This window comes from Amblyraja radiata, chromosome 4 (genome assembly GCF_010909765.2).
Source record: "Amblyraja radiata isolate CabotCenter1 chromosome 4, sAmbRad1.1.pri, whole genome shotgun sequence".
Taxonomy (NCBI): Eukaryota; Metazoa; Chordata; class Chondrichthyes; order Rajiformes; family Rajidae; genus Amblyraja; species Amblyraja radiata.
In genome coordinates, this window is record NC_045959.1 from 55,468,751 (window position 1) to 55,494,620 (window position 25,870).

Consider the following 25,870-nt stretch of genomic DNA (forward strand, 5'->3'; position numbering starts at 1 on the left):
TGGACAGATTTGGATTGTTTTCTCTAGAGCATCAGAGACTGAGTATAAGTATATGAAGTCTATGAGAGGGTAGACAGAATCTTTCTCCTCAGAGTTGAAATGTCAAATTCCTGAGGACGTACTTAAAGGTGAGTGTGGAAAGTTTAAAGTTTTTTAGTGCAAGTTTTTTTTTACACAGAGAGTAATGTGTACCTGGAACGCACTGCTATGATTGTTATTAGACAATATATAATAGACAATAGGTGCAGGAGTAGGCCATTCGGCCCTTCGAGCCAGCACCACCATTCAATGTGATCATGGCTGATCATCCCCAATCAGTACCCCGTTCCTGCCTTCTCCCCATATCCCGTGACTCTGCTATTTTTAAGAGCCCTATCTAGCTCTCTCTTGAAAGCATCCAGAGAATCTATGCATCAAGAGAACCTGAGATTAGTATTAGTATTTAAACTTAAAGCACACGGTATTGGGGGTTCAGTATTGATGTGGATAGAGAACTGGCTGGCAGACAGGAAGCAAAGAGTAGGAGTAAACGGATCCTTTTCAGAACTCCTGCACCTATTTTCTATGTTTCTATGTAACCTGCCTCCACAGCCCTCTGAGGCAGAGAGTTCCACAGACTGGTTCTTGATTCCACTACTCATTACATCAGAGAGTCATGGAATCAAACATTGTGGAAACAGGCCCTTCGGCCCAACTTGCCCACGCCGACCAACATGCGCCATCTATACTAGTCCCACCTGCCTGCGTTTGGCCCATATCCCTCTAAACCTGTCATATTCATGTACCTGCCTAACTGTTTCTTAAATGTTGCAATGGATTTTAAATATTTTTATAGTAGCTGCTTCAATTGCCTCCTCTGGCAGCTTGTTCCATATACCCACCATCCTTTGTGTGAAAAAATGCTCCTCAATGTTCAGAGAGTTGGGAATTGGAGCACATGGGGTGGAAGGGCAGATTCAACAGGAGCTTTTGAAAGGGGCAATGGAGGAATTCGGCAACTATCGCACAAGATGTAAAAATAGCAGGTACTATCGCAACGTTTAAGAAATATGTAGACCTATACTTGGATAGGAAGGGTTTAGAGGAATATGGACCAAATGCAGGCAGGTGGGACTAGTGTAGATGGGACATGTTGGTTGATGTGGGCAAGTTGGGCCGAAGGGCCTGTTTCCATGCTGTATCACTCTATGACACACACACACACACAATCACACATGCACACAAGTGCACATGCATGCACACACACACGTGCACACATGCAACTCGCACGGACACACATGCACCAGCACACGCGAACACACATGCACCAGCGCACACATGCAAACACACACACCCACGCACCAACACACACGTGCACATATGCACTCACACACACGCACACTGTTACCAACAGGAATAAAGTTCAAAATATCCACAAGGAATCAAGGTGCTAAGAATCCCCACACTCCTCAATATACAATCTGGTTTCATTGTCAAATACTTACATTAATTTGAACGTTGACTCTTTCAAATTATTCCCCAAAATCCCTGGGCATTAACTGGGCATTAATACAATAAATCCATGTTTATAGGATGCGTTGTCCTTTTAGACATTACTGGGAGTGATATAAACAACCAGAAAAAAAACAACAAGAAGAAATCTTAATGATGGGGTTCTTCATTCCCAGAACAAGCAGACATGATGCACAATGGAATGAAGATCCCTCTTACAGTGTTTAGTCTGACACTAAGCGTACAAGGGATGCATACAGTCCTGCTTAGGTCAGTTTCCCTGTGACTTTAAGCGGAGACGTATGGAGGGGGTGGATCTTTCTCAGGGATTAAAACAGTCTCGTCGTAGTTCGGAAGAAGAACCTAAAGATGAAAGAAGTAATTTTGTTACATGAGGAAAAGAAGGAACAGAACATAGAATGCAAAACAGGTTAGCACAGGAATAGGCCCTTCAGCCCACAATGTCTGTGCCGAACATGATGCCAAAACCAAATCTTATCTGCCTGCACACAATCCATATTCCCTGCATATCTATGTGCCTATTCAAAAGTCTCTTAAATGCCACTGTTGTATCTGCCTCCACCACCACCTCCAGCAGCAGGTTCCAGGCACTCACCACCCTTTATGTAAAAAACTTGCTCAGCACATCGTATCTTTTAAACTTTGCCCCTCTCATCTTAAAACTATTCCCTCTAGTCTCTGATATTTCTACCCTGGGACAAGGGCTCTGACCGTACGCATAGTGTTGGGGTGTGTTCCAACCTTTATCTTCTCACCATCACATATTTCAACAGATTCATACAGCACGGAAACAAATCCTTTGGCCCAACTCGTTCAAGCCGACCAAGATACCACATCTAAGCTAGTCCCATTTTCCCACGTTTGGTCCATATCCCTCTAAACCTTTCTTATACCTAATAGTCAGCATGGTTTATGGACCAGAGCCTGTTTCTATGCTGTGTGATTCTATAATTGTATGGAGTCTCTCAAACAAGGAGATCAGAGGATCACAATAAAGAGCTGACCATTCAGCAGTTTTAGAAAGAAACAGCATGGAAACAGGCTCATTGGCCCACTGAGTCCACGCTGACCATCAATCACCTGTTTGCATTAATCTTGCATTGATCCCATTTTATTTTATTCTCCCCATTTCCATCAACTTCCTTCAGAATTTACCACTCAACCACCATGCAATTAACCCTGTGTACTGAGGTTACTTCAGCACTTTGTGTCAACCTACAAACTCTCACATCTTTGGGATGTGGGAGAAAACCGGAGTACCCGGCAGAAACCCACGCGAACGTGCAAACTCCACACACACAGACAACACCTGAGGACAGAATCGAACCGGGCGCTGAGAAGCAGCGTCTTTAACAGCTGCGCCACCGTGCCGGCCAACTGTACTTCATTCTTTCACCACCTTAACTCGGTAGGGATCGTAATCTGGGTAAACTTTACATGCAGGAGGCAAATTGGATGGAACAAGATGCAAGGTTTAAAGACATTTAGGGCACGCACTCCTCGCTTACCGTGGTGTCATTAGCCACATAGACCAAAACGTCAGCCGTATGCCTGGCATTGATGTACCTGTAGCAGTTCCAGACACAACCAATGAGATACGCCTGGAAAACAAAGGAGATTGTTGCTTCCTTTTGCATTTCAATCCCACTACATCACATAACCTTGTGTTTAGTTTTGTTTTGTTTATTGCAACGTGTACCAAGGTACAGCAAAAAGCTTTTTACTGCATGCTATCCAGTCATCTGAAAGACTATACATGATTACGTTTAGTGCAAGATAAAGTCCAGCAAAGTCACCCTTGATTAGTACGAGTGTCAGGGGTGATGGGGCGAAGGCAGGAGAATAGGGTTGAGAGGGAAAGATAAATCAGCCTCGATTGAATGGCGGAGTGGACTTGATGGGCCGAATGGCCTAATTCCTTCCGTTCCTAGAACTTATAAAGTCCGATTGAATATAGTCCGCAGGTCTCCAATGAGGTAGATAGTAGCTCAGGATGTCAACGTTTTGGCTCAAGACCATGCATGAGGAATCCTTGCATCGGATCTCGCCTGCTGAGAACACACAAGTTCAGGGATAATCCAACCCTTGCCAGTAACAATACCACACCATGAATTGTGCCGATTCACACTCATTTAATGTCTGTTTAATCCATTTGGATATAAATTTACCTTGGCACCATCTGACGTATACATATACAGAGAAATATTTTCATATCCGAACAGGATTTCTGCTTTCTGTGGGCAATTTAAGTCTGAAGGTTATTTAACGGGAGGAAGAAGTTGTAGCATAAAGTACACAGAAACGTGTTGTTTGATCTTACGCACCCACACGCCTGCTCCATTTCCATTGGAACTTAACTTAAGTAAGTGTGAGACAGTGCATTTTAGTAGGTCAGACCAGGGCAGGACTTACTCAGTGGGACCTTGGAGATGTCGTAGAGCAGAGGGACCTTGGGCTAGAGGTGCCCAGTACCTTGAAAGTTGCGACAAAGGTGAAGAAGTTCATGTTCATAAGGAGCAGGATTAAGCCATTCGGCCCATCGAGTCTACTCTGCCATTCAATCATGCCTGATCTATCTTTCCCTCTTTATCCCATTCTCCTGCCTTCTCCCCATGACTCCTGACACTCGTACTAATCAAGAATCTACCCATCTCCACCGTATAAATATCCAATATCTTGCCTTCCACAGCCGACTGTGTCAATGAATTCCACAGATTCCCCGCCCTCTGACTAAAGAAATTCCTCCTCACCTCCTTTATAAAGGTACGCCCTTTTATTCAGTGGCTGTGCCCTCTGGTCGTAGACTCCCACTAGTGGAAACATCCTCTCCACATCCACTCTATTCAGGCCTTTCACTACTCGATAAGATTCAATGAGGTCGCCCCTCATCCTTCTAATCTCCAGCGAGTACAGGCCCAGTGCTGTTAAACGCTCCTTAATGGTCAACCTCAGGAATCATTCATGTAAACCTCCTCTGGACCCTCTCCAATGCCAGCACATCTTTCCTCAGATCCTTTTAGAAGGATGAGGGGGATCCTCATTGAAACTTACTGAATAGTGAAAGGCCTGGATTGACTACATATGGAGAGGACATTTCCACTAGTGGGAGAGTCTAGAACCAGAGGGCACTGCCTAAGACTGAAAGAACATACCTTTAAAAAGGAGATGAGGAGGAATTTCTTCAGTGAGTGGGTGGTGAATCTGTGGAATTCATTGCCACAGACGGCTGTGGAGAATTGACAAATTCTTGATTAGTAAAGGGTGTCAGGGATTATGGGGAGAAGGCAGGAGAATTGGATTGAGAAGGAAAGATAGATCAACCATGGCAGAGTAGACTTGGTGGGCCGAATGGCCTAATTCTGCTCCTATTACTTATGAACTTATATGGGGCCCAAAAGTGCTCACGGTATTCCAAATGTAGTCTGACTAGCACCTTATAAAGCCTCCTTTAAGGAAGGGTCTTGTTGAGGAGAGCTGGTGGATTGCAGGATGAGGGGCTAACTCACTGGGCAAGGCTGAGCTTGATTGGACCAACACTTACCTTAAAGGCCAGAATAGCGCTGATGAAGAACATGACGATGAACAGCAGGCATGTTGGGTTCATTGAGGTGATGTCCTCTTTGTAGGGGATGTTGTCCGGCTATGGGGGCAGAACATGGGAGACAGGTTAAACCTGGAGCTTCCTTCGTTTGCTCGCTCTATTGTTCATGAGTTTAGAAACATAGAAACATAGAAAATAGGTGCAGGAATAGGCCATTCGGCCCTTCGAGCCTGCACCACCATTCAATATGATCATGGCTGATCATCCAACTCAGTATCCTGTACCTGCCTTCTCTCTATATCCCCTGATACCTTTAGCCACAAGGGCCACATCTAACTCCCTCTTAAATATAGCCAATGAACTGGCCTCAACTACCTTCTGTGGCAGAGAATTCCACAGATTCACCACTCTCTGTGTGAAAAATGTTTTTCTCATCTCGGTCCTAAAAGATTTCCCCCTTATCCTTAAACTGTGACCCCTTGTTCTGGACTTCCCCAACATCGGGAACAATCTTCCTGCATCTAGCCTGTCCAACCCCTTAAGAATTTTGTAAGTTTCTATAAGATCCCCCCTCAATCTTCTAAATTCTAGCGAGTACAAGCCGAGTCTATCCAGTCTTTCTTCATATGAAAGTCCTGACATCCCAGGAATTTGATTTGTTTGTATTTATCTATGGTATTATCTCAGCGGGTCAGATAGCATCGTTGGAGAAAAAGAATAGGTGACATTTTGGGTCGAGACTGTGTCTACCTTCAGTTTAAACCAGCATCTGCAGTTCATTCCTACGCATGGTATTATCTGATCTGTTTAGATATTATGCAAAACAAAATGTTTAATTTCACATGAAAATAATAATCCTAATCCTAAACCTAAAATTGGAACATTTAATGTTTATACTATTGGCTTGTAAGCTATCCATGCAGAATACATTGTCACGTACACCAGCGTATAGTGAAAAGCTTAGAAACAAAGAACTGCAGATGCTGGTTTATGCCAAAGATAGACACAAAGTGCTGGAGTAACTCAGCGAGTCAGGTAGCATCTCCAGAGAAAAACGATGGCTAATGTTTCAGGTCAATGTTTCTGACTGAAAATAGGTCTGATTCGTGGCTGGCCCCAAGTGGTCCTGGTCTTTACTCACCTTAATCTCTTCACCCCTCCTCACCAGCACCCCCTCCCCCCCCCCCCCACCACCCTCTTCTCTAGATTTGTTCCCCCTCCCACAATCAGCCTGAAGAAGGGTCCTGCCCCGAACTGTCACGTATCCATGTGCTCCAGAGATGCTGCCTGACCCGCTGAGTTACTCCAGCACTTTGCGTTCTAATGAAGTTGTTGAGTAGTATCTATCACTCCTTCCGTACCAGTTGTCGTAGGTAGTCCTGGATGGAGCTTGGGTAGACGACCACACTGATTGCCACGAGAGCATTGAGGGTGAAGTCAAAGATCTGGTAGCAGAAGAAGGGAACTATCCACGCACTCCGTTGCTGCAAATCAAGAAGGAATGAAGATGTGAGTCCCACTAGTGGGCTCAGAGAGCCAAAGAGCCAGCTTCAAGTAGTACAACTCTACGATTGTGAAGCTAGGACGTTTCTCCCAACCAACACCATCAATGGCTTATAATATTTAACACGTAACCACCAAGGAAGAACGGGTTCAATGTTTTAAATTACATTACATCCAAGGTGGTCATAAAAGGTTGGCACAGTGGCACAGCGGTAGAGTTGCTGCCTCACAGCGCCAGAGACCCGGGTTCAACCCTGACTATAGGTGCTGTCTGTACAGATTTAGTACATTCTCCCAGTGACAACGTGTACTCGGTGGGCCGAAGGGCCTATTTCCGCGCTGTATCTCTAAAACTAAAACTAAATTTAAAGTCTAAACGCAACCTAGTCTAAAGAGTTTTGAGCTGAAGCAGCCATTAAGTTCTCTGCTCTTTACATCTGAGATAGGTAGTTGAGTAGTTAACTGCGGTACAGTGTCACAGCTGGTAGAGTTGCTGCCTCACAGCGCCGGAGACCCGGGTTCAATCCTGACATCTGCTGCAATCTGTGTGGAATTTTCACATATTTCTCCAGGTGCTCCGGGTTCCCTCTGGTTTCATCCCACATAAAGACGTGCAGGACTGTGGGTTAATTGGCCCCTGTAAATTGTCCTTATTGTGTGCGATGGAACTTGTGTATGAGTGATGGGTGGTCAGTGTGGACTCGGTGGGCCGAAGGGTCTGTTTCCACGCTACCTCTCTAAACTATACTATTCATTCAGTTCAAAATCAGACAGACAGTTCTAAAGGGAGCAGGTGCACTGAAACAAATGGCCCCATTTACAATTCCCTGAACATCAAATAACTTTGAACTGTAAAACTACCACATTTTAAAACTTTCATCAAACTAAACACAGATCATTACATTCCTAAGAAACCCACGGTTTAGCAAACTGTGTTATAAAAACTATTCTGTCAATGGGGAAGAGGGGCTTATCGATTTTTTTATGGCTAAAGGTTAATTAAAAGTGCTAAAGGCTCTATGTTACATGTGTCAATAGAAGCAATTACTTCAAGCTCATAAATTATAGGACTAGAATTAGGCCATTCAGCCCATCAAGTCTATTCTGCCATTCAATCATGGCGGGTCTATCTTTCACTCTCAACCGCATTCTCCTGCCTTCTCCCCATAACCTTTGATGCCCTAACTAATCACGAATTCGGCCAATCTCTACTTTAAAAATACCCTTTGACTTGGCCTCCACAGACGTCTGTGGTAATGAATTCTGCAGATTCACCACCCTCTGACTGAAGAAATTCCTCCTCATCTCCTTTCTATTGATACGTTCTTTTATTCTAATAGCCCTGTCCCACGGTACGAGTTCATTCCAAGAGCTCTCCCGAGTTTAAAAAAAATCAAACTCGTGGTAAGCACGGAAAATGAACGTAGCGGGTACGTCGGAGCTCGGGGACGTCTCTTAACGGCTCGTAACGCTAACGGCAGGTACTCGGGAAGACTCGCTAACGGCAGGTAAGCACGGGAAAACTTGTGAAGATTTTTCAACATGTTGAAAAATGTCCACAAGAGCCCCGAGTACCGACGAGTGGCCATTACCATAAATCTCCGAGTTCGAATCGGGGCAAATTCGGGAGAGCTCTTGGAATGAACTTGTACCATGGGACAGGGCTTTAAGGCTGTGCTCTGATCTTAGATTCTCCCACTAGTGGAAACTTGTCAATTTCAATGGCCACCCATGCTGAAACTGACAGACTCTGTCCTTAAGAGACAATGGAGTCTGATTACTGCGGGAAGGTTACATGGAAATTTTTTTTTCCCTACGGCAGCTTTTTTCTGCTTGGGCAATTTCCAACTCTTGAAATGATTTTCTAGTTCCTGAACAAAAAGGTGTTGCAATCTATTAGAACTGCATACTAGAAATAGTAATCCCTAATTTATTCATTGCATCATATGCAATTCGGGTTATGGAAATATTAGTTAGCATGACAAAATGCAAAATTCTTAAATGAAATTATAGAATTTCCTCAGCTGAACAAAAGCCACCAAGATGTCTGTGTTGTTTATCTGTACCTTGTATGCACCATATGTAGCCATGCCACAGATTGTAATCATAAGCAGGGAAATTGCAGTCGCTATGCAGATACCTGCAAGAGAGATACAGGAGTCATAGCAGGATAAATCACACATTAGAGTCATAGAACCATAGACTTTAGACTTTGAAGGTACAGTGTGGAGACAGGCCCTTCGCCCCACTGACCAGTGATCATCACATACACTAGCACTATCCTACACACTAGGGACAATTTACAATTTACAGAAGCCAATTAACCTTTGGAGTATGGGAGGGAACTGGAGCACCCGGAGAAAACCCACGTGGTCATAGGGAGAACGTGTAAACCACGCAGGCAGTACCTGTAGTCAGAATCAAACCCGGGTCTCTGGCGCCATGAGGAACAGGCCCTTCAGCCCAGCTTGCCCATGCTAACCAAAGTGCCCCATCTACACCTGCATTATTTACCCCATCTACACCTTTATTTCTTGATGACCAGACCAGCATGCAAACCAGCTTCTCTTCCATCAGGCAAGAGATACAGAGGTTTGTTAACGCACACCTCCAGTTTCAGGAACAGTTTCTTCCCAGCTGCCATCAGGCAACGGAACCATCCTCTCACCAGGTAGAGGGTGGTGCTGATCTACCATCTATCTCATTGGAGACCTTTGAACTATCTTTAATCGGATTTTATCGGACTTCAATGTGATATCATGCATTGATTGTTGTACCTGCATCCTTTAGCTGTGCATCGTGAATGGCTTCATTGATTGTGTTCATGTATACTCTTTCACTGGATAGCGTGCAAACCCAAATGTTTCACTGTGACAATAATAAACTAAACTAAACTTTGTAAACTGCAACAGGGTTGTAATTGTTAAGTTTGTACACTGACAAACTGCAAGAAAATTATAGAAGTGAAATGACTTAAGAGGCATTTTTCGATTGATCGAAAGATACAGCATGGAAACAGGACCTTCGGCCCACCGTCCGTGCCGAATAATAAACTCCAAGATAGAAGATCGATCCAATGTCAGAATGGAACTCGAGTCTCTGGTGCTGTTAGTCAGCAGCGCTATGGGCTGCACCACTGTGCCGCCTTCATCTTTAGAGGAATATCTACCCTGGACCCACTTAAATCCTTTAAATTGGTTCCAAGATTTATTTATCTCTAAGTAAGCACTTTCCATCTACTGTTGCTAAATCTGACATAAATGATCCCAATTTTAACTTTTTGGTCCTATTTTATTGTTGTTATAGAGTCATAGTCATACAGCATGGAAATAGGCTCTTCGGCCCAACTTGCCCACACTGGCCAACATGCCCAATCTATACTAGTCCCACCTGCCTATGTTTGGCCCCATGCCCCACTAAACCTGTCCAAATGTTTCTTAAACGTTGCGATAGTCCCTGCCTCAACCACCTCCCCCAGCAGCTCATTCCATACACCTACCACCCTTTGTGTGAAAAAGTTACTCCTCAGATTCCTGTTAAATCTTTCCCCAACTCACCTTAAACCCATGTCCTCTGCATCTCGACTTAATTTTTTTCCAAGATTTACTTACATCAATGTAAACACTATTGTTAAATCACCTTTCCACCTGACATAATTGGTCCCAATTCCGAACCTTTGGTCCTGTTTTATCGTTGATTTTATTTACAGCCATGTCCAATCTAAATACTTGCCACCACCACCACCGATATGCTCCCCATTGATCTTCCTTGACTAGCTTTATCCCCTAAAACTAAACCCAGTACTGACCCACCCCATGTCCCCAACCCATCATGCTTTGTCCAACCTAAAAATATCCCCCTGAATGGAATTGAGAAGTTCTGTGTCATTTGTACCTTTCACACTGCTATTGGAAGATAAGTCCGAAGATCAGTACGAAGATCCTGCCCCTAAGTGTCGTCTGTCTATTCCCTCCACAGATGCTATCTGACCCGCTAAGTTCCTCCATCACTTTATGCTTTGCTCAAGATTGCAGCATCTGCAGTTCCTTGTGTCTGAAGATAGGCACAAAAAGCTGAGGTAAATCAGCGGGTCAGGCAGTGTCCCTGGAGAAAAGGAATAAGTGACGGTTTGGGTTGAGACCCTTCTTCAGACTGAGAGTCAGGGAAAAGGGAAACAAGAGACATAGACAGTGATACAGAGAGATGCAGAACAAATGAATAAAAGATATGCAAAAAGCAACAATGATCAAGGAAAGGTGGAGCCCACAATGGTCCATTGCTGGGTGTGGGGCAGGTAATAACGAGTTATACCGACAGTGGAACTCAACCCTTGTATCTCCGTTATTGGTACAATATTGGTTTATTATTATCATGTGTACCAAGATGCAATGCAAAGCTTTTGTTTGTGTGCTATCCAGTCAAATCATACTCTCCAGGAGTACAATTGCACCCAAGGGCCTGATTCCACACTGTATGACTCCATGACTATAAAACAATCCATGTTTATCCAACCTCTCCTTAGAGTAATACCCTGTAATCCAGATAGAATACCAGCAGGCCCCATCAGAGGTGGGGCAACGAGTGCCATTTGGTGTGGGCCTCATGCCTGTCTGCTTCAAAGGGATCTTGATTTGGGGGGCTAAAATTGAGGGGCCTCTGCTTGATCTTGGTTTGGGGGCCTCTAACATTTTAATTGGCCTGGGCCTCAGTTCATCTATGAGAGGGCCTGAATACCAGTAAACCTCTTCCGCATTTTCTCCAAAGCTTCGATATCCTTCCTGTAATGGGGCCACCAGAACTGCACGCAACACCTCGTGGTCTGAAGAAGGGTTTCAGCCTGAAACGTTGCCAATTTCCTTCAGAGTCTGAAGAAGGGTTTCGGCCCGAAACGTTGCCTATTTCCTTCGCTCCATAGATGCTGCTGCACCCGCTGAGTTTCTCCAGCATTTTTGTGTACCTTCGATTTTCCAGCATCTGCAGTTCCTTCTTAAACACCTTGTGGTAAATAACTAAACTAATAACGAATAATAAATAATAAACTAAACTAAGGCTAATCTTTGTTGTACTCCCCCCATGGCATATACTGAAGAAGGGTCCCGATCCGAACGTCACTTATCCATGTTCTCCAGAGATGGTGCCTGACCTACTGAGTTACTCCAGCACTTTGTCTCCGTTTGCAAGTTTATCCTGTCGCAGTTAATTGCAGTAACATGTCTTCTAATAAGCACAGAGAGATGTGTAGGAAGGAACTGCAGGTGCTGGGTTATAACAAAGATAGACACAAAATGCTGGAGTAACTCAGTGGGTCAGGCAACATCTCTGGAGAAATAGGGTGGGTTAATTTTTGGGGCGGGACCCTACTTCAGACTGAAAGTCGAGAGGAGAAGGGGGACTAGAGGTAGGAACAGGCCAGAAGAAATCAGGGCCAGCAACAGGTGAGCAAGGAACGGTGGAGACCATAATGGCCATTGTTGGCTGGGGAAGAGGTGTCAATGTGGGGATACAAGGACACAAACAGTGGAACTGGTAGGACGACTAAAGAAATCTGAAGAAGAGTTCCGACCCGAATCATCACCCATTGTTTTTCTCCAAACATGCTGCCTGACCTGCTGAGTTACTCCAGCACTTTGTGTCTATTTTAGGATGGCTAGGGTGGGGGAAGGGGGGAGGGAGGGGAGGGGGGAAGCAGACCTATCAGGTATCCAAAGGGCAGAATTGTCATTAATTCATCACTCGTTATAAGATTCTGTAATACAATGAAATATTTATATGAATAGTAAACTTGATCTCACATCCTTTGTGCTGGGACAAAGAGTTTCTTTTGAAGCTAGACAATAGGAAACTGAATTGGATTGTCTGCAAAAGACATTGATTGTTCTATTTTCTTTATCTTTTGTTCGACCTGGTTTGCCCCTCATAGCTTAACTTTAACTGTTCAAGAAGGAACTGCAGATGCTGGAAGATCGAAGGTACACAAAAATGCTGGGGAAACTCAGCGGGTGCAGCAGCATCTATGGAGCGAAGGAAATAGGTGACGTTTCGGGCCGAAACCCTTCTTCAGTCTGATCTTGGTTTGGGGGCCTCTAACATTTTAATTGGCCTGGGCCTCAGTTCATCTATGAGAGGGCCTGAATACCAGTAAACCTCTTCCGCATTTTCTCCAAAGCTTCGATATCCTTCCTGTAATGGGGCCACCAGAACTGCACGCAACACCTCGTGGTCTGAAGATTCTATGGAGCGAAGGAAATAGGTGATTCAGTCTGAAGAAGGGTTTTGGCCCGAAACGTCACCTATTTCCTTCGCTCCATAGATGCTGCTGCACCCGCTGAGTTTCTCCAGCATTTTTGTGTACCTTTGCTTAACTTTAACTGGCAGGTTTGTACTTATCCTGGAACTACTTGACACCCATTCAGGAATGTAAGAACACAAGGAAATAGGAGCAGGAGTAGGCCACTCGGCCCCTCAAGCCTGTCCTACTATTCAACATGATCATGGCATGGTGGTGTAGCGGTAGAGTTGCTGCCTTACGGCGCCAGAGACCTGGGTTCGACCCCGACTAAAGGTGCTGTCTGTACGGAGTTTGTACGTTCTCGCAGTGACCTGCATGGGTTTTCTCCGGGATCACCAGTTTCTTCCCTCTTCCCACGCCCAAAGACGTGCAGATTCGTAGGTTAATTGGCTTCTGTAAATTGTGAAAACTGTCCCTAGTGTGTAGGATAGTGCTAGTGTAGGGAACGATCGCAGGTCAGTGCGGACTGGGTGGGTCAAGGGGCCTGTTTCCATGCTGTATCTCTATAGTCTAAAGGCTGAACTGTCTCAGGAGTTATAGAACAGTACTGCACTGGAACAGGCCCTTTGGCCCACAATGTCCGTGCCAAACATGATGCCAAGTTATACTAATCTCCTCTGCTTGTACATGACATATCCCTCCATTCCCGGCATATCCATGCACGTATCCAAAATTCTCTTAAATGCCACTTTCGTATCTGCCTTCACCACCATCCGTGGTGGTGTGTTCCAAGCCTCCACCACCCTCTAGATAAAACAAACTGCCCCCCACATCTCTTTTAAACTCTTCCCTCTCACCTGAAAGTAATGTCATCTAGTCTTTAACATCTCCACCTGGGAAAAAGGTTCTGACTGTCTAGCATATCCATGCCTCTCAGAATTTAATAAACCTCTCCATCAAATCTCCCCTCAAACTCTGATGCTCCAGGGTGTAATCGCAATGTTTAAAAGACATTTGGAATGTGGGAGGGCAGTTACGGTGGCGCAGCGGTAGAGTTGCTGCCTTACAGCAAATATGGGCGCTGTCTGTACTGAGTTTCTACGTTCTCCTCGTGACCTGCGTAGGTTTTCTCCGAGATCTTCGGTTTCCTCCCACATTCCAAAGACGTACAGGTTTGTAGGTTAATTGGCTTGGTAAATGTAAAAATTGTCCCTAGTGTGTGTAGAATAGTGTTAATGTGGGGAACGTTGGTCGGCGCGGACCCGGTGGACTGAAGGGCCTGTTTCCGTGCTGTATCTCCAAACTAAACTAAACTAAACATTTGGACCGATCCATGAATAGAGCATTAACTTGCCTTGTAAATCTTATTTAAACTTTCCCCTCTGACCTTAAAGCTATGCCCTCAAGTCTTTGACTTTCCACCCTGGATTTTTCCATCCTGGGAAAAAGTTCTGACAGCCTATGTCTCACATAATTTTATAAACTTCTAACAGGTCTCTCCTCAAACTCTGACGCTCTCCTGAGAAAAACAATCCAAGTGTGTTCAACCTCTCCTTTGTGCTCATTCTGCTCAATAGTGAAAGGCTTGGATAGAGTGGATGTAGAGAGGATGTTTCCATTAGTGGGAGAGTCTAGGACTAGAGGTCAAAGTCTCAGAATTAAAGGTCGTTCTTTTAGGAAGGAGATGAGGAGACATTTCTTTAGTCAGAGGATGGTGAATCTGTGGAATTATTTGAAACAGATGGGTGTGGAGGCCAAGTCAGTGGATATTTTTAAGGCAGCGATAGATAGATTCTTGATTAGTACAGGTGTCAGAGGTTATGGGGAGAAGGCAGGAGAATGGGGTTAGGAGGGAGAGATAGATCAGCCATGATTGAATGGTGGAGTAGACTTAATGGGCCAAATGGCCTAATTCTACTATTCTTTATGACCTTATGATACCCTCTAATGCAGGCAGCATCCTGGTAAACCTCCTCTGCTCCCTCTCCAAAGTTAACTCAACATTCCTGTAATGGGGTGACCAGATTGCAAGCAATACTGCAAATGAGGCTTAACCAAAAAAGGTTCATTCCTACTATCAGGAAGCAGGTACAGGGGTCTGAAAACCAGGTTCAAGGCAAGCTTCTTCCCATCAAACATCAGGCTCTTGAACTCCACACAACTCCTGTTTCTTGAGTTAGATGAGATATGATGGGGATACTGAATTTAATAAGGACTAAAAATGTCATGATTGGCTTTCAGAAGTGATAATCTAATTTTAAAAGCATTATTTTGATGTTTCCACACTTTGGCAGTGCTGTATTTGGTTGTCTCAGTGTGATGTGGACTCAGTCACCTAATGATCCCTGTTGATGCCGCCACATTTGAGCAAACTCATTCTCGCTCATCTAGGTGGAGTCACCAGATGGCAGTGTAGCACAGCTTGAGCCCCAGCCCATCTCAGACCCAAGGTACACAAAAATGCTGGAGAAACTCAGCGGGTGCAGCAGCATCTATGGAGCGAAGGAAATAGGTAACGTTTCGGGCCGAAACCCTTCTTCAGGCTGATAGGGGGTGGCGGGGAGAAGGAAGAAAAAAGGAGGAGGAGGAGCCCGAGGGCTGGGGGATGGGAGGAGACAGCCCGAGGGCTGAGGAAGGGGAGGAGACAGCAAGGGCTAACAAAATTGGGAGAATTCAATGTTCATGCCCGCAGGATGCAGACTCCCCAGGCGGAATATGAGGTGCTGTTCCTCCAATTTCCGGTGTAGTTCACTCTGGCAATGGAGGAGACCCAGGGCAGAGAGGTCGGATTGGGAATGGGAGGGGGAGTTGAAGTGCTGAGCCACCGGGAGTTCAGGTAGGTATTCAACACCATCTCAGACCCAGTTCAGTTTATTTTATTGTCACATGCCCGCACAGGAACGGGCCTTTTGGTCCACAATGTCCGTGCCGAACATGATGCCAAGATAAACTAATCTCCTCTGCCTGCAGTGATCCATATCTCTCCATTCCCTGCATAGAGTTTAGTTTAGTTTAGTTTATTGTCCCGGGTACCGAGGTACAGTGAAAAGCTTTTGTTGCATGCTAACCAGTCAGCAAAAAGACAATACATGATTACAATCGAGCCACCCACAGTGTACAGTATCCATGTGCCTATCTAAAACCTTGTATATGCCATTAATGTATCTGCCTCCACCACCACCCCTGGCAGCGCGTTCCAAGCACCCACTACCCCTGTGTAAAGAAACTTGCCCCACAGACCTCCTTTAAACTTTCCCGCTCCCACCTCCCACGCTATAGATGTTGACATTTCCACGCTGGGGAAAAGGTTCTGAATATCAACCCTATCTATGCCTCTCACAATTATATAAACGTCTGCATGGGTTTCCCCCGTTTGCTACGGTTTTCTTCCACATCCCAAAGACGTGCGGATTTGTAGGTTAATTGGCTTCTGTAAATTGTTCCAAGTGTGTAGGGAGTGGATGAGAAAGTGCGATAACATAGAACTGGTGTGAACGTGTGATCGATGTTTGGCGCTGGCTCGGTGTTTCCAGGCTCTATCTACAAAACTCTAAAACTCAAAAGGATAGAAAGGAAAGGAAAGAAAGAAAAATAGGGAGAGTAAGGAAGAAAATCAAAGGCCATGAACGTACGGACCTCACAGAATCATACGGCACGGAAACAGGCCCTTTGGTCCAACTCATCCATGCTGACCAAGATGCCCCATCTCCGCTATTCCCACCTGCCTGCATTTGGCCCATATCCCTCTAAACCTATACTATCCATGTACCTGTCAAAACGTTGTGATAGTACCTGCCTCAACTACCTCCTCTGGCAGTTCATTGCATACAATGTTATCCCTTATGTTCCTATTAAAAATCTTTCCCCCCCTCACAAACCTATGTAAAAGGTTTCATAGCAAAAGGATTTGAGTATAGGAGCAGGGAGGTTCTACTACAGTTGTACAGGGTCTTGGTGAGACCACACCTGGAGTATTGCGTACAGTTTTGGTCTCCTAATCTGAGGAAAGATATTCTTGTCATAGAGGGAGTACAGAGAAGGTTCACCAGACTGATTCCTGGGATGTCAGGACTTTCATATGAAGAAAGACTGGATAGACTCGGCTTGTACTCGCTAGAATTTAGAAGATTGAGGGGGGATCTTATAGAAACTTACAAAATTCTTAACGGGTTGGACAGGCTAGATGCAGGAAGATTGTTCCCGATGTTGGGGAAGTCCAGAACAAGGGGTCACAGTTTAAGGATAAGGGGGAATTCTTTTAGGACCGAGATGAGAAAAACATTTTTCACACAGAGAGTGGTGAATCTCTGGAATTCTCTGCCACAGAAGGTAGTTGAGGCCAGTTCATTGGCTATATTTAAGAGGGAGTTAGATGTGGCCCTTGTGGCTAAAGGGATCAGGGGGTATGGAGAGAAGGCAGGTACAGGATACTGAATTGGATGATCAGCCATGATCATATTGAATGGCCTACTCCTGCACCTATTTTCTATGTTTCTATGATTCTATGTCCTCTGGTTTTTGATTCCCCTATTCAGGGTAAAATACCGTCTATTCACCCTATCAATTCCCTTCATGATTTTGTACAACTCTATAAGATCACCCCTCATCCCCCTGCTCTCCAAGGAATAGAGTCCCAGCCTGGCCAACCTCTCCCTATAGCTCAGGCACTTGAGTTCTGGCAACATCCTCATTAATCTTCAATATGTTCTTTCTGGTTTAAAGGCATGCTTGCTGTAGCAATGATTCACCGGCGATGTTCATGTTGAAGGACTTACTGGTATCGTCGGTGAAGTCACAGTCAGTGCCAAACTCAGCGTGGGCCAACTTGTAATGGTCAGGGTCCCCGAGAGCAGACAGTAGAATCAGCAGCACCACGCCGTTGATTAACTAACGGGAGAGAAAGTCAAAGCATTAACCACTCACTTTGAAAGCTGATTTGTTTTGTTTTTTAGTTTAAGGGTTGGACTTGGCATCGTGTTGGGCTCAGATATTGTAGGCTGAAGAGCCTGGTCCTGTGCTGTAGTGTTCTATGACAGACGTTAGAGATACAGCGTGGAAACAGGCCCTTCCTTCGGCCCACCAAGTTCGCACTGACCAGCGATCCCCGCACACTAGCCTACACACACTTTGGGCCCACCTGGAGGAACAGCACCTCATATTCCACTTGGCTGGTTTACAACCCAACAGTATGAATAATTGAATTCTTCTATTTTAGTTCACCTCTAACTAACCCACACCCCATCTTTTCTCACTCACATCACCCCACCCATCCTGGTTTTCCGTCCATTTCTCCCCCCCGTTGCACACCTATTATCTCTGGCCTTTGTCCCAACCATCTGGCTGTCAAGCCTGCAAGCCTGTGTCGGCCTATTGCCTGCCACAGCCTCTCCCCTTTTCCAGCTTCCCCACTCCCACAATCAGTCTGAAGAAGGGTCCCGACCCGAAACGTCACATATCCATGTTCTCCAGAGATGCTGCCTAACCGGCTGAGTAGCTCCAGCAATTTGTGTCTTTTCTAAAGGTCCATGTGGAATTGTGTTTCTAAGGACGGTTCTACCCTTACGAATTCAGGACTTGGATTCAATGAAAATACAACAGTCTACCCCTTTGTTTATTATGTATCAGCTTCAGGGATCATTGAAAATTTAATGATGTGACTGCTTCAGTTACAATGATGATGATCCCATGTGACTTGCATTGCCATGATATACATTACCACTTACTCATTTCAGGCAAAATTAACTTGTCTTTGCTAAAGTACTGGACAACTACCTTGATCACTGAAGAATTCTCTTGTACTTGAAACGGTTTTATGTAATGGAAAGCAGGTGATCAAATTCCCGTTCCTCTCCATTCCAATACAACCCTGGATCACGTTGCAGCTCAGTTGACGTTTAATGACCCGTCAATTAAACTGGAGTGAACTGCGAGGTGTAAAGGCCTTGGATGAGCGACGAGCTTTGTGCCCCGTCCATCTTTGTGCCCCGTGGGAGCCTCCCGCAGCTGACCTCGAGGGTGCGGTGGGCCAGATCCCGGTTCCCACTCTTCTCCCATCCGCCTTACTCCTCGCCGGTTGCGTCCGTCGTCGCCGACTCCATCCTCCTGCTTCCCTCGCTCCTCACTGACTCCAGCATCCCGCTTTCTGGTCTTCGGGAGACGGGGGGTGGGGGGGGGGGGGGGCGGCTTGGCGGTTCCTAGATAGATAGAATGTGCTCCATTCTTCTGTACTCTATGCCACTCTATACGGGTCAACTGGGCAAGGGGATGGCAGATGCAGTTTAATTCAGACTAAGTGCAAACTGGTGCATTGTCAGGTGAGAGGGGTCAGATTTAAAAACGAACAAAGGGGCAACCTTTTCACACAGAGATTGGTGACTATGTGGAATGAACAGCCAGAAACTGCTGTAAAGTTGAGTACAACTATGATGTTTAAAAGTCATTTAGGCAGGTCATACGGGCGATGATCGATTGGGAACTTTGGAGATTTGGACTATTTCTGTACACTTTGCTAATCGGGGTTTGTGCTCAGGTATGGCGATACTGTACTGGACTGTGTGAAATGAAAATAATTTCACTCTGCATTTGTTTTTGTGACAATGAAGAACCATTGAACCATTGGGCTGTTGTCCATCATTTACTGGGGACCCAGGGAAATAAAATAAAGCAACTGGCGTGGGGAAGTGGAAGGTGAGGTGAAAAATGATGGCAATGTTAGGTATCGCTATCTGCAGCCAGCCAAGCAGGTAACACACGAGAGGGAAAAGAGTGCATAGAACATAGAACTGTACAGCGTGGGAACAGGCCCTTTGGCCCGCACTGTCTGTGCTGGACATGAAGTCAAGCTAATCTCCTCTGCCTGCAGGTGATCAGAGAGCAAACATAATCAAAGGGTGGGTCAGTGGTGCAGCTGTAAAATTGCCCCTGGTGTGTAGGGAGCGGATGTGAAAGTGGAATAACATAGAACCAGTGTTTAAAATCAACGTTTGCTCAAGAATACCCTGGACATTTTTAATCTAAAATCGATTCTGAATCCCAGCACAGTATTTGTGGCACTTAAATTAAATAAACATGCAATAAAAAATTATTTGAGTAATAGACTCATGAATACAGGAATTTCGGTATGAGTGTGTGGTTGTTAAGTTTCCAGCCTGGTTTCCAAAGTCCCGAGTAACAACTTCAAATCCCACCAAGGAATTAGATAATAAATGTAATTTATTTCTTCTAAATAGTTTGATGATTGTCATAAAAAAGCCATCTAATTCGCTAATATCCTCCCAGGAATAAAATCTGCCTTCTTCGAATGTAAGAGTCAAGAAGTCACTTTGCCGCTTTATAAAACTTTGGTTAGTTTGCATTCAGTGTATTGCGTGCAGTTCTGGTCGCCCCTAAGACCTCCCTGGTGGAATAAAACTGGGTGAAAAAAAGGTCTTACCTTCCACTACCTGCAACCTCCGGCAACACCTTCAACTAGCATCGCAACTGGCTTCAACTATAAAATTACCGATTTTTAAAACGGCAACCAATTTTTAGTCGCGGCCGGTTTTGAGTTTTTTGAAATAATCGCTGGAACATAGAAGAAGCAGAAACCATTTTCGACCATTAGGGAGACTGACAAAATCCTCCGGGAACCGCACGGAAACCTTGGGTGGGGCGCAAAGTCTCCAGAAGTTTCCGTTCATGTTTCCTAAGTGGGACAGAGGCAAAAGTGTGTCAAAGGTTAAGGGGGGGTAAGACAGGAGAATGGGGTAGAGAAGGAAAGGTAGATCAGCCATGATTGAATGGCGGAGTAGACTCAATGCGCCAAGTGGCCTAATTCTGCTCCTATGTATCATGGTTTAAGACACAAGAGGCTGCAATTACTGGAACCTGAGCTCAAGATAAAGTGCAGGAGGAACTCAGCAGATCAGGCAGCATCTGTAGAGGGAATGGAAAGACGATGTGTTGGGTCTGATTGGAGTAGATGTTATGGGGTGATCCTCCATGGGTTGGTAAAGAAAGCTTTTGGTGTGCTGGCCTTTATAAATCAGAGCATTGAGTATAGAAGTTGGGATGTAATGTTAAAATTGTACAAGGCATTGGTAAGGCCATTTCTGGAGTATGGTGTACAATTTTGGTCGCCAAATTATAGGAAAGATATCAACAAAATAGAGAGAGTACAGAGGAGATTTACTAGAATGTTGCCTGGGTTTCAACAACTAAGTTACAGAGAAAGGTTGAACAAGTTAGGCCTTTATTCTTTGGAGTGCAGAAGGTTAAGGGGGGACTTGAAAAGGGGGGTCTTTAAAATGATGAGAGGGATAGACAGAGTTGACGTGGATAAGCTTTTTCCATTGAGAGTAGGGAAGATTCAAACAAGAGGACATGATTTGAGAATTAAGGGACAGAAGTTTAGGGTTAACATGATGGGGAACTTCTTTACTCAGAGAGTGGTAGCTGTGTGGAATGAGCTTCCAGTGGAAGTGGTGGAGGCAGGTTCGATTTAAAAATAAATTGGATAGGTATATGGACGGGAAAGGAATGGAGGGTTATGGTCTGAGTGCAGGTAGATGGGACTAGGGGAGAATAAGTGTTCGGCACGGACTAGAAGGGCCGAGATGGCCAGTTTCCGTGCTGTAATTGTTATATGGTTATATGGCCAGCAGGGACTGTAGAAGCTGGATGTGCTTGGACAGTAAGTTGCCAAGACCACATGTTTTACTGAGGAAGGTAGGGTGCGATTTAGCTGTTGGGTTCAGATCTTTCAATTTTAGATTTTTTTTAACGATGCAGCGTGGAAACAGGCCCTTCGGCCCACCGAGTCCATGCTGACCAGCGATCACCTGTGCACTAATTCTACCCTACAGTCTAGGGACAATTTACAAATGGTACAAACTCATAGGGACAGTGAAAACAGAGTCTACTAGAACTTTCAAACGAGGAATTGGATCGGCACTGAAGGGGCAACCATACTGGGGCAGTGGGGACAGAAGTAAAAGAATGGGATTGCTCCTCTTGTAGCCAGCATAGTCAAGGAGACAGAGTGGTAAAGAACGCATATGGTAGGCTTGCCTTTATCGGTTGAGGCATTGTGTACAAGAATCAGGAACTCATGATGCAGAGAGTCGTGGACACAGCCCAGACCATCATGTAAACCAACCTCGCTTCCATTGACTCCATCTACACTTCACGCTGCCTCGGCAAGGCCACCAGCATAATCAAGGAGCAGCCTCACACTCCATCTTCTCCCCTCTCCCATCAAGCAAGAGGTACAGAAGTGTGAAAACGCACACCTCCAGATTCAGGGACAGTTTCTTCCCAGCTGTTATCAAGAAACTGAATCGTCCCATCAACAACTAGAGAGCGGTCCTAAACTACCATCTACCTCATTGGAGACCTTTAAACTAATGTTAATCGGACTTTACTGATCTTGCACTAAACATTATATCCTTTATCTCTACACTGTGGATGGCTCGATTGTAATCATGTATAGTCTGACCGGATAGCAGCAACAAAAAAGCTTTTCATTATACCGTGGTACACGTGACAATTATAAATGAAAGTAAACTTGATGCAGCTTTGTAATAGTCTTTGGTTCGGCTGCATTTGGAGTATTGCATGCAGTTCATTGGCCCCATTACAGAAAGGATGTGGAGGCCTTGGAGAGGGTGCAGAAGAGGTTTACCAGGATGCTGTCTGGATGAGCGGGTACTAGCTATAAGGAGAGGTTGGGCAGACTTGGATTGTTTTCCTGGAAGACCAGGGCTGGCACAGTAGCGCCACGCTGTCTTACAACGCCAGAGACCCGAGTTCGATCCTGACCACAGGTGCTATCTGTACAGAGTTTGTACATTCTCCTGTGACCCCGTGGGTTTTTACCATATGCTCCTGTTTGTAGGTTTGTGCCTTCTGTATATTGCCCGTAAGCATGTAGGATAGAACTACTGTATGTTTGATTGCTGGTTGGCGTGGACTCAGTAGGGGAAAGGGCCTATTTCCACGCTGTATCTCTAACCTAAACTAAAATGTTAGTGGAGGAAGATAAGATGGTTTGATTTGATTACCACTGAACCTAAACTGTACTGTTCAATGTTCTACGTTGTAAAGGGCTGAAGTGTTTCCCCCTTTTTTTCCACACAACAATTCCAGGATTCTAATTTATAATTCCATCACAAAATGGGTTATACACCAGCAGGAAAAATCTGCAGCAAAATAGAGCAAAGCAGGAAATAGATTGGCTCAAAATAGTTCCCAGACACCATGGAGAGACTATGGAAAATTAAACTCCACTATTTTTAACATGCGTCTCCTCGATCTTGTTTAAACAATGGAGAGTTGCTTAGGAATGCAGACAATGATCCTCTGAGCCCACAGATAGTTGATGAAATTATTCTCTCTCTGGGTTTAGTCCCAGGAATTTGATGATTGCATCTTTTTGTGCTCAGGTGTGCTAATCCAAATGATTGCAGTCCTCTGCAGGATATTCTCAGCAAACGGCTTACAAAGAGCCTGCCGCCTAATGTATTAACTTAATTACGCTCACAAGGCAAAGCTGCCTGAAGGTTATACAGCCTCAGACATAACCTCCCAAGGCCAGGTGTACAGTACATGGGCTTAGCCTATCAACACTTCACGCTATAGACATATAGCGCGGAAACAAGACCTCCCACCGAGTCCGCACCGACCAGCGATCACCCCGTATACCAGCACTATCCTACACACCAGGGACAATTTACAATCTTTACCGACGTCAATTAACCTACAAACCTGTACGTTTTTTTGAGTGTGGGAGGAAACCAGAGCACCTGGAGAAAACCCACATGGTCACAGGGTGAACGTTCAAACTCTGTACAGACAGCACCTGAGGTCATGATCAAACCTGGGTCTCTGGCGATGTGAGGCAGCAAATCTACCGCTGTGCTACTGTGCCACCCTTTAGGAGCAGAATTAGGCCATTCGGCCCATCGTATCTGCTCCGCCATTCGATCATGTTTGAACTATTTCTCCCTCTCAACCCCATTCTCCTGCATTCTCCCCATAAGTCTATGACACCCTTATTTGTCAATCTCTGCCTTAAAACTACCAATTGACTTGGCCTCCTCAGCCATCTGTGGCAATGAATTGCTCAGATTCATCACCCTCTGGCTAAAGAAATTCTTCCTCATCTCCATTCTAAAGGTACATCCTTTTATTCTGCGGCTGTGCCCTCTGGTCCTAGATGCTCCCACTGGTGGAAGCATCCTCTCCACATTCACTCCATCTCAGTCACCTCTTCTCATCTCCTCATTGTCCTACCCCTCACTCCCTGTCTCATTCCCTCACTTGCTCCCTCTCCTCTCATGTTTCCTCTCTTCCTCGCTCTACCCCTTCCTTCTCGCACTCCATCCACTCTACTTCCTTCTGCCCTCCCCCTTCCCCCCTCCTACACTCTCTCCCTTCCTCCCCCTCATCTCCCTCACTCCTAGTCATACAGCGTGGGAACAGGCCCTTCGGCCCAACTTGCCCACACCGATCAACATGTCCCACCTACACTTGTCCTACCTGCCTGTGTTTGGCCCATATTGCCCATTGGCCTCTCACTCCCTAAGTCTCCACCCTCATCCTGTTCCATTTCTCCCTTCCCACTTCCTCCTGCCTTCCCACTTCCTCCTTCCTTCCCCAACTCTCCCCATCCTTGTCAACAGGCCCTTTGTCCCAACTTGCCCCCGCCATCTACACTAGCCCCACCTGTCCACGTTTGGCCTATATCGCTCTAAACCTGTGCTATCCATGTATCTGTCCAAATGTATTTTAAATGTTGTTATTATACCTACCTTAACTACCTCCTCTGGCAGCTTGTTCCATACACCCACCACCCTCTGCGTGAAAAAGTTACCCCTTACATTCCTATTAAATATTTCCATTCTCAACTTAAATGGTTCTTGAAATCCTTGCTCCCTCCCTGCTCCCTCCCCCATTCTCCCCGTACTCATTCCTCTGCCCTACCCTCACTCCCTTCTTCCCTGATCCATTCCATCCCATTCCCCCCTCCCTTGATCCTCTCCACACCCCCTCTCGCTCCCTCCCTTTTTCCTCTCCCTGGTCCCTCTCCCTGTCCCCTCTCTCCCTCCCTCCTCTCCCCCCCACCTCTCCCTTCCCCTGTCCCTCTCCCCTGCCCTCCATCCCTTCTCTCTCCCTCACTTTCCCCTCGTCTCTCTCCCCTACCCTTTTCCCTTCCTCCTCCCTCCCCTCTTTCCACTGGCCTCTCTCCCCCTCCTCTCCCCTCCCTCACCCCTCTCCCCCCCCATCCTCCCTCCCCACTTCCTTCCTCCTGCCTCTCCCCTACCCCTTCTCCCTCCCCCTCTGCCCTCCCTTGGCCCTCCCCTCTCCCCCACCCACTGCCCTTCGTCCCTCCACCACCCCCTCCTCTCCCCCCTCGCTCAGGCATCCCACTCACCATGTACCAGACCCCCAAGATGATGGTGCCAGTGCGGACATGGCAGCAACAGCAGCTGCTGGAGTAGCAACGATCCAGGGGTGCGAACGTCCTCATGGCCCCAACAAACAAAAATTGAGCCAGCCACAAAAAAAAAGGAAATTTAAAAAAATATCTGCTCTGTTGCAGAGAGCAGAGAGTGAAATGCCTCCGTCTCTCTCCCCCTCTCTCTGTCCCTCTCACTGTACCATTATCCTATCACTGATCCTCTTCTCTGGCTCTCTCCCCGTCACTCAATGCAGCCCACGTTGCTCGCTGGCTGATGGGGAGCGGGGGAGGAGATGCAGCTTTTAACCCCCTCCTCACCGGTGCCCTGTGACTCCTGCTTCTCGTTTTCACCCAACAAACAGCTAACAATGGCCTGTTACATATCTTTCATTCATTGGTCGCTCTACCCCTTCCTTCTCGCACTCCATCCACTCTACAAACCAGTACAAACAGGACAAACAGGACGGTCTGCACCTGGGCTAGAATGATCCTTGGGGGAGTGTTTGCTCGTGCTGTCGGGGAGGATTTAAACTAATGTGGCAGGGGGATGGGTACAAGAGCAGAGAGGCAGGGGGGTGTAAAATGAGGGTAGAAGCAATAGGTAGCAAGGTGAAAAGTAAAAGTGGCAGGCAGACAAAACCAGGGC

At 45.8% G+C, this 25,870-nt stretch overlaps 1 protein-coding gene across 1 annotated transcript; it reads right to left on the bottom strand.

Moving 5' to 3' along the window:
• Positions 1–1,245: 1,245 nt before the first annotated feature.
• Positions 1,246–25,467, bottom strand: laptm4b (lysosomal protein transmembrane 4 beta). Its single transcript, XM_033019474.1, has 7 exons — positions 25,198–25,467; positions 17,561–17,672; positions 8,623–8,696; positions 6,415–6,537; positions 5,054–5,152; positions 3,021–3,113; positions 1,246–1,854 (listed from the first exon to the last, which is right to left on the bottom strand). The coding sequence occupies exons 1-7, from the start codon at positions 25,291–25,293 to the stop codon at positions 1,780–1,782; spliced, it is 672 nt and encodes a 223-aa protein (XP_032875365.1). The 5' UTR covers positions 25,294–25,467; the 3' UTR covers positions 1,246–1,779.
• Between the last annotated feature and the right edge of the window lie 403 nt (positions 25,468–25,870).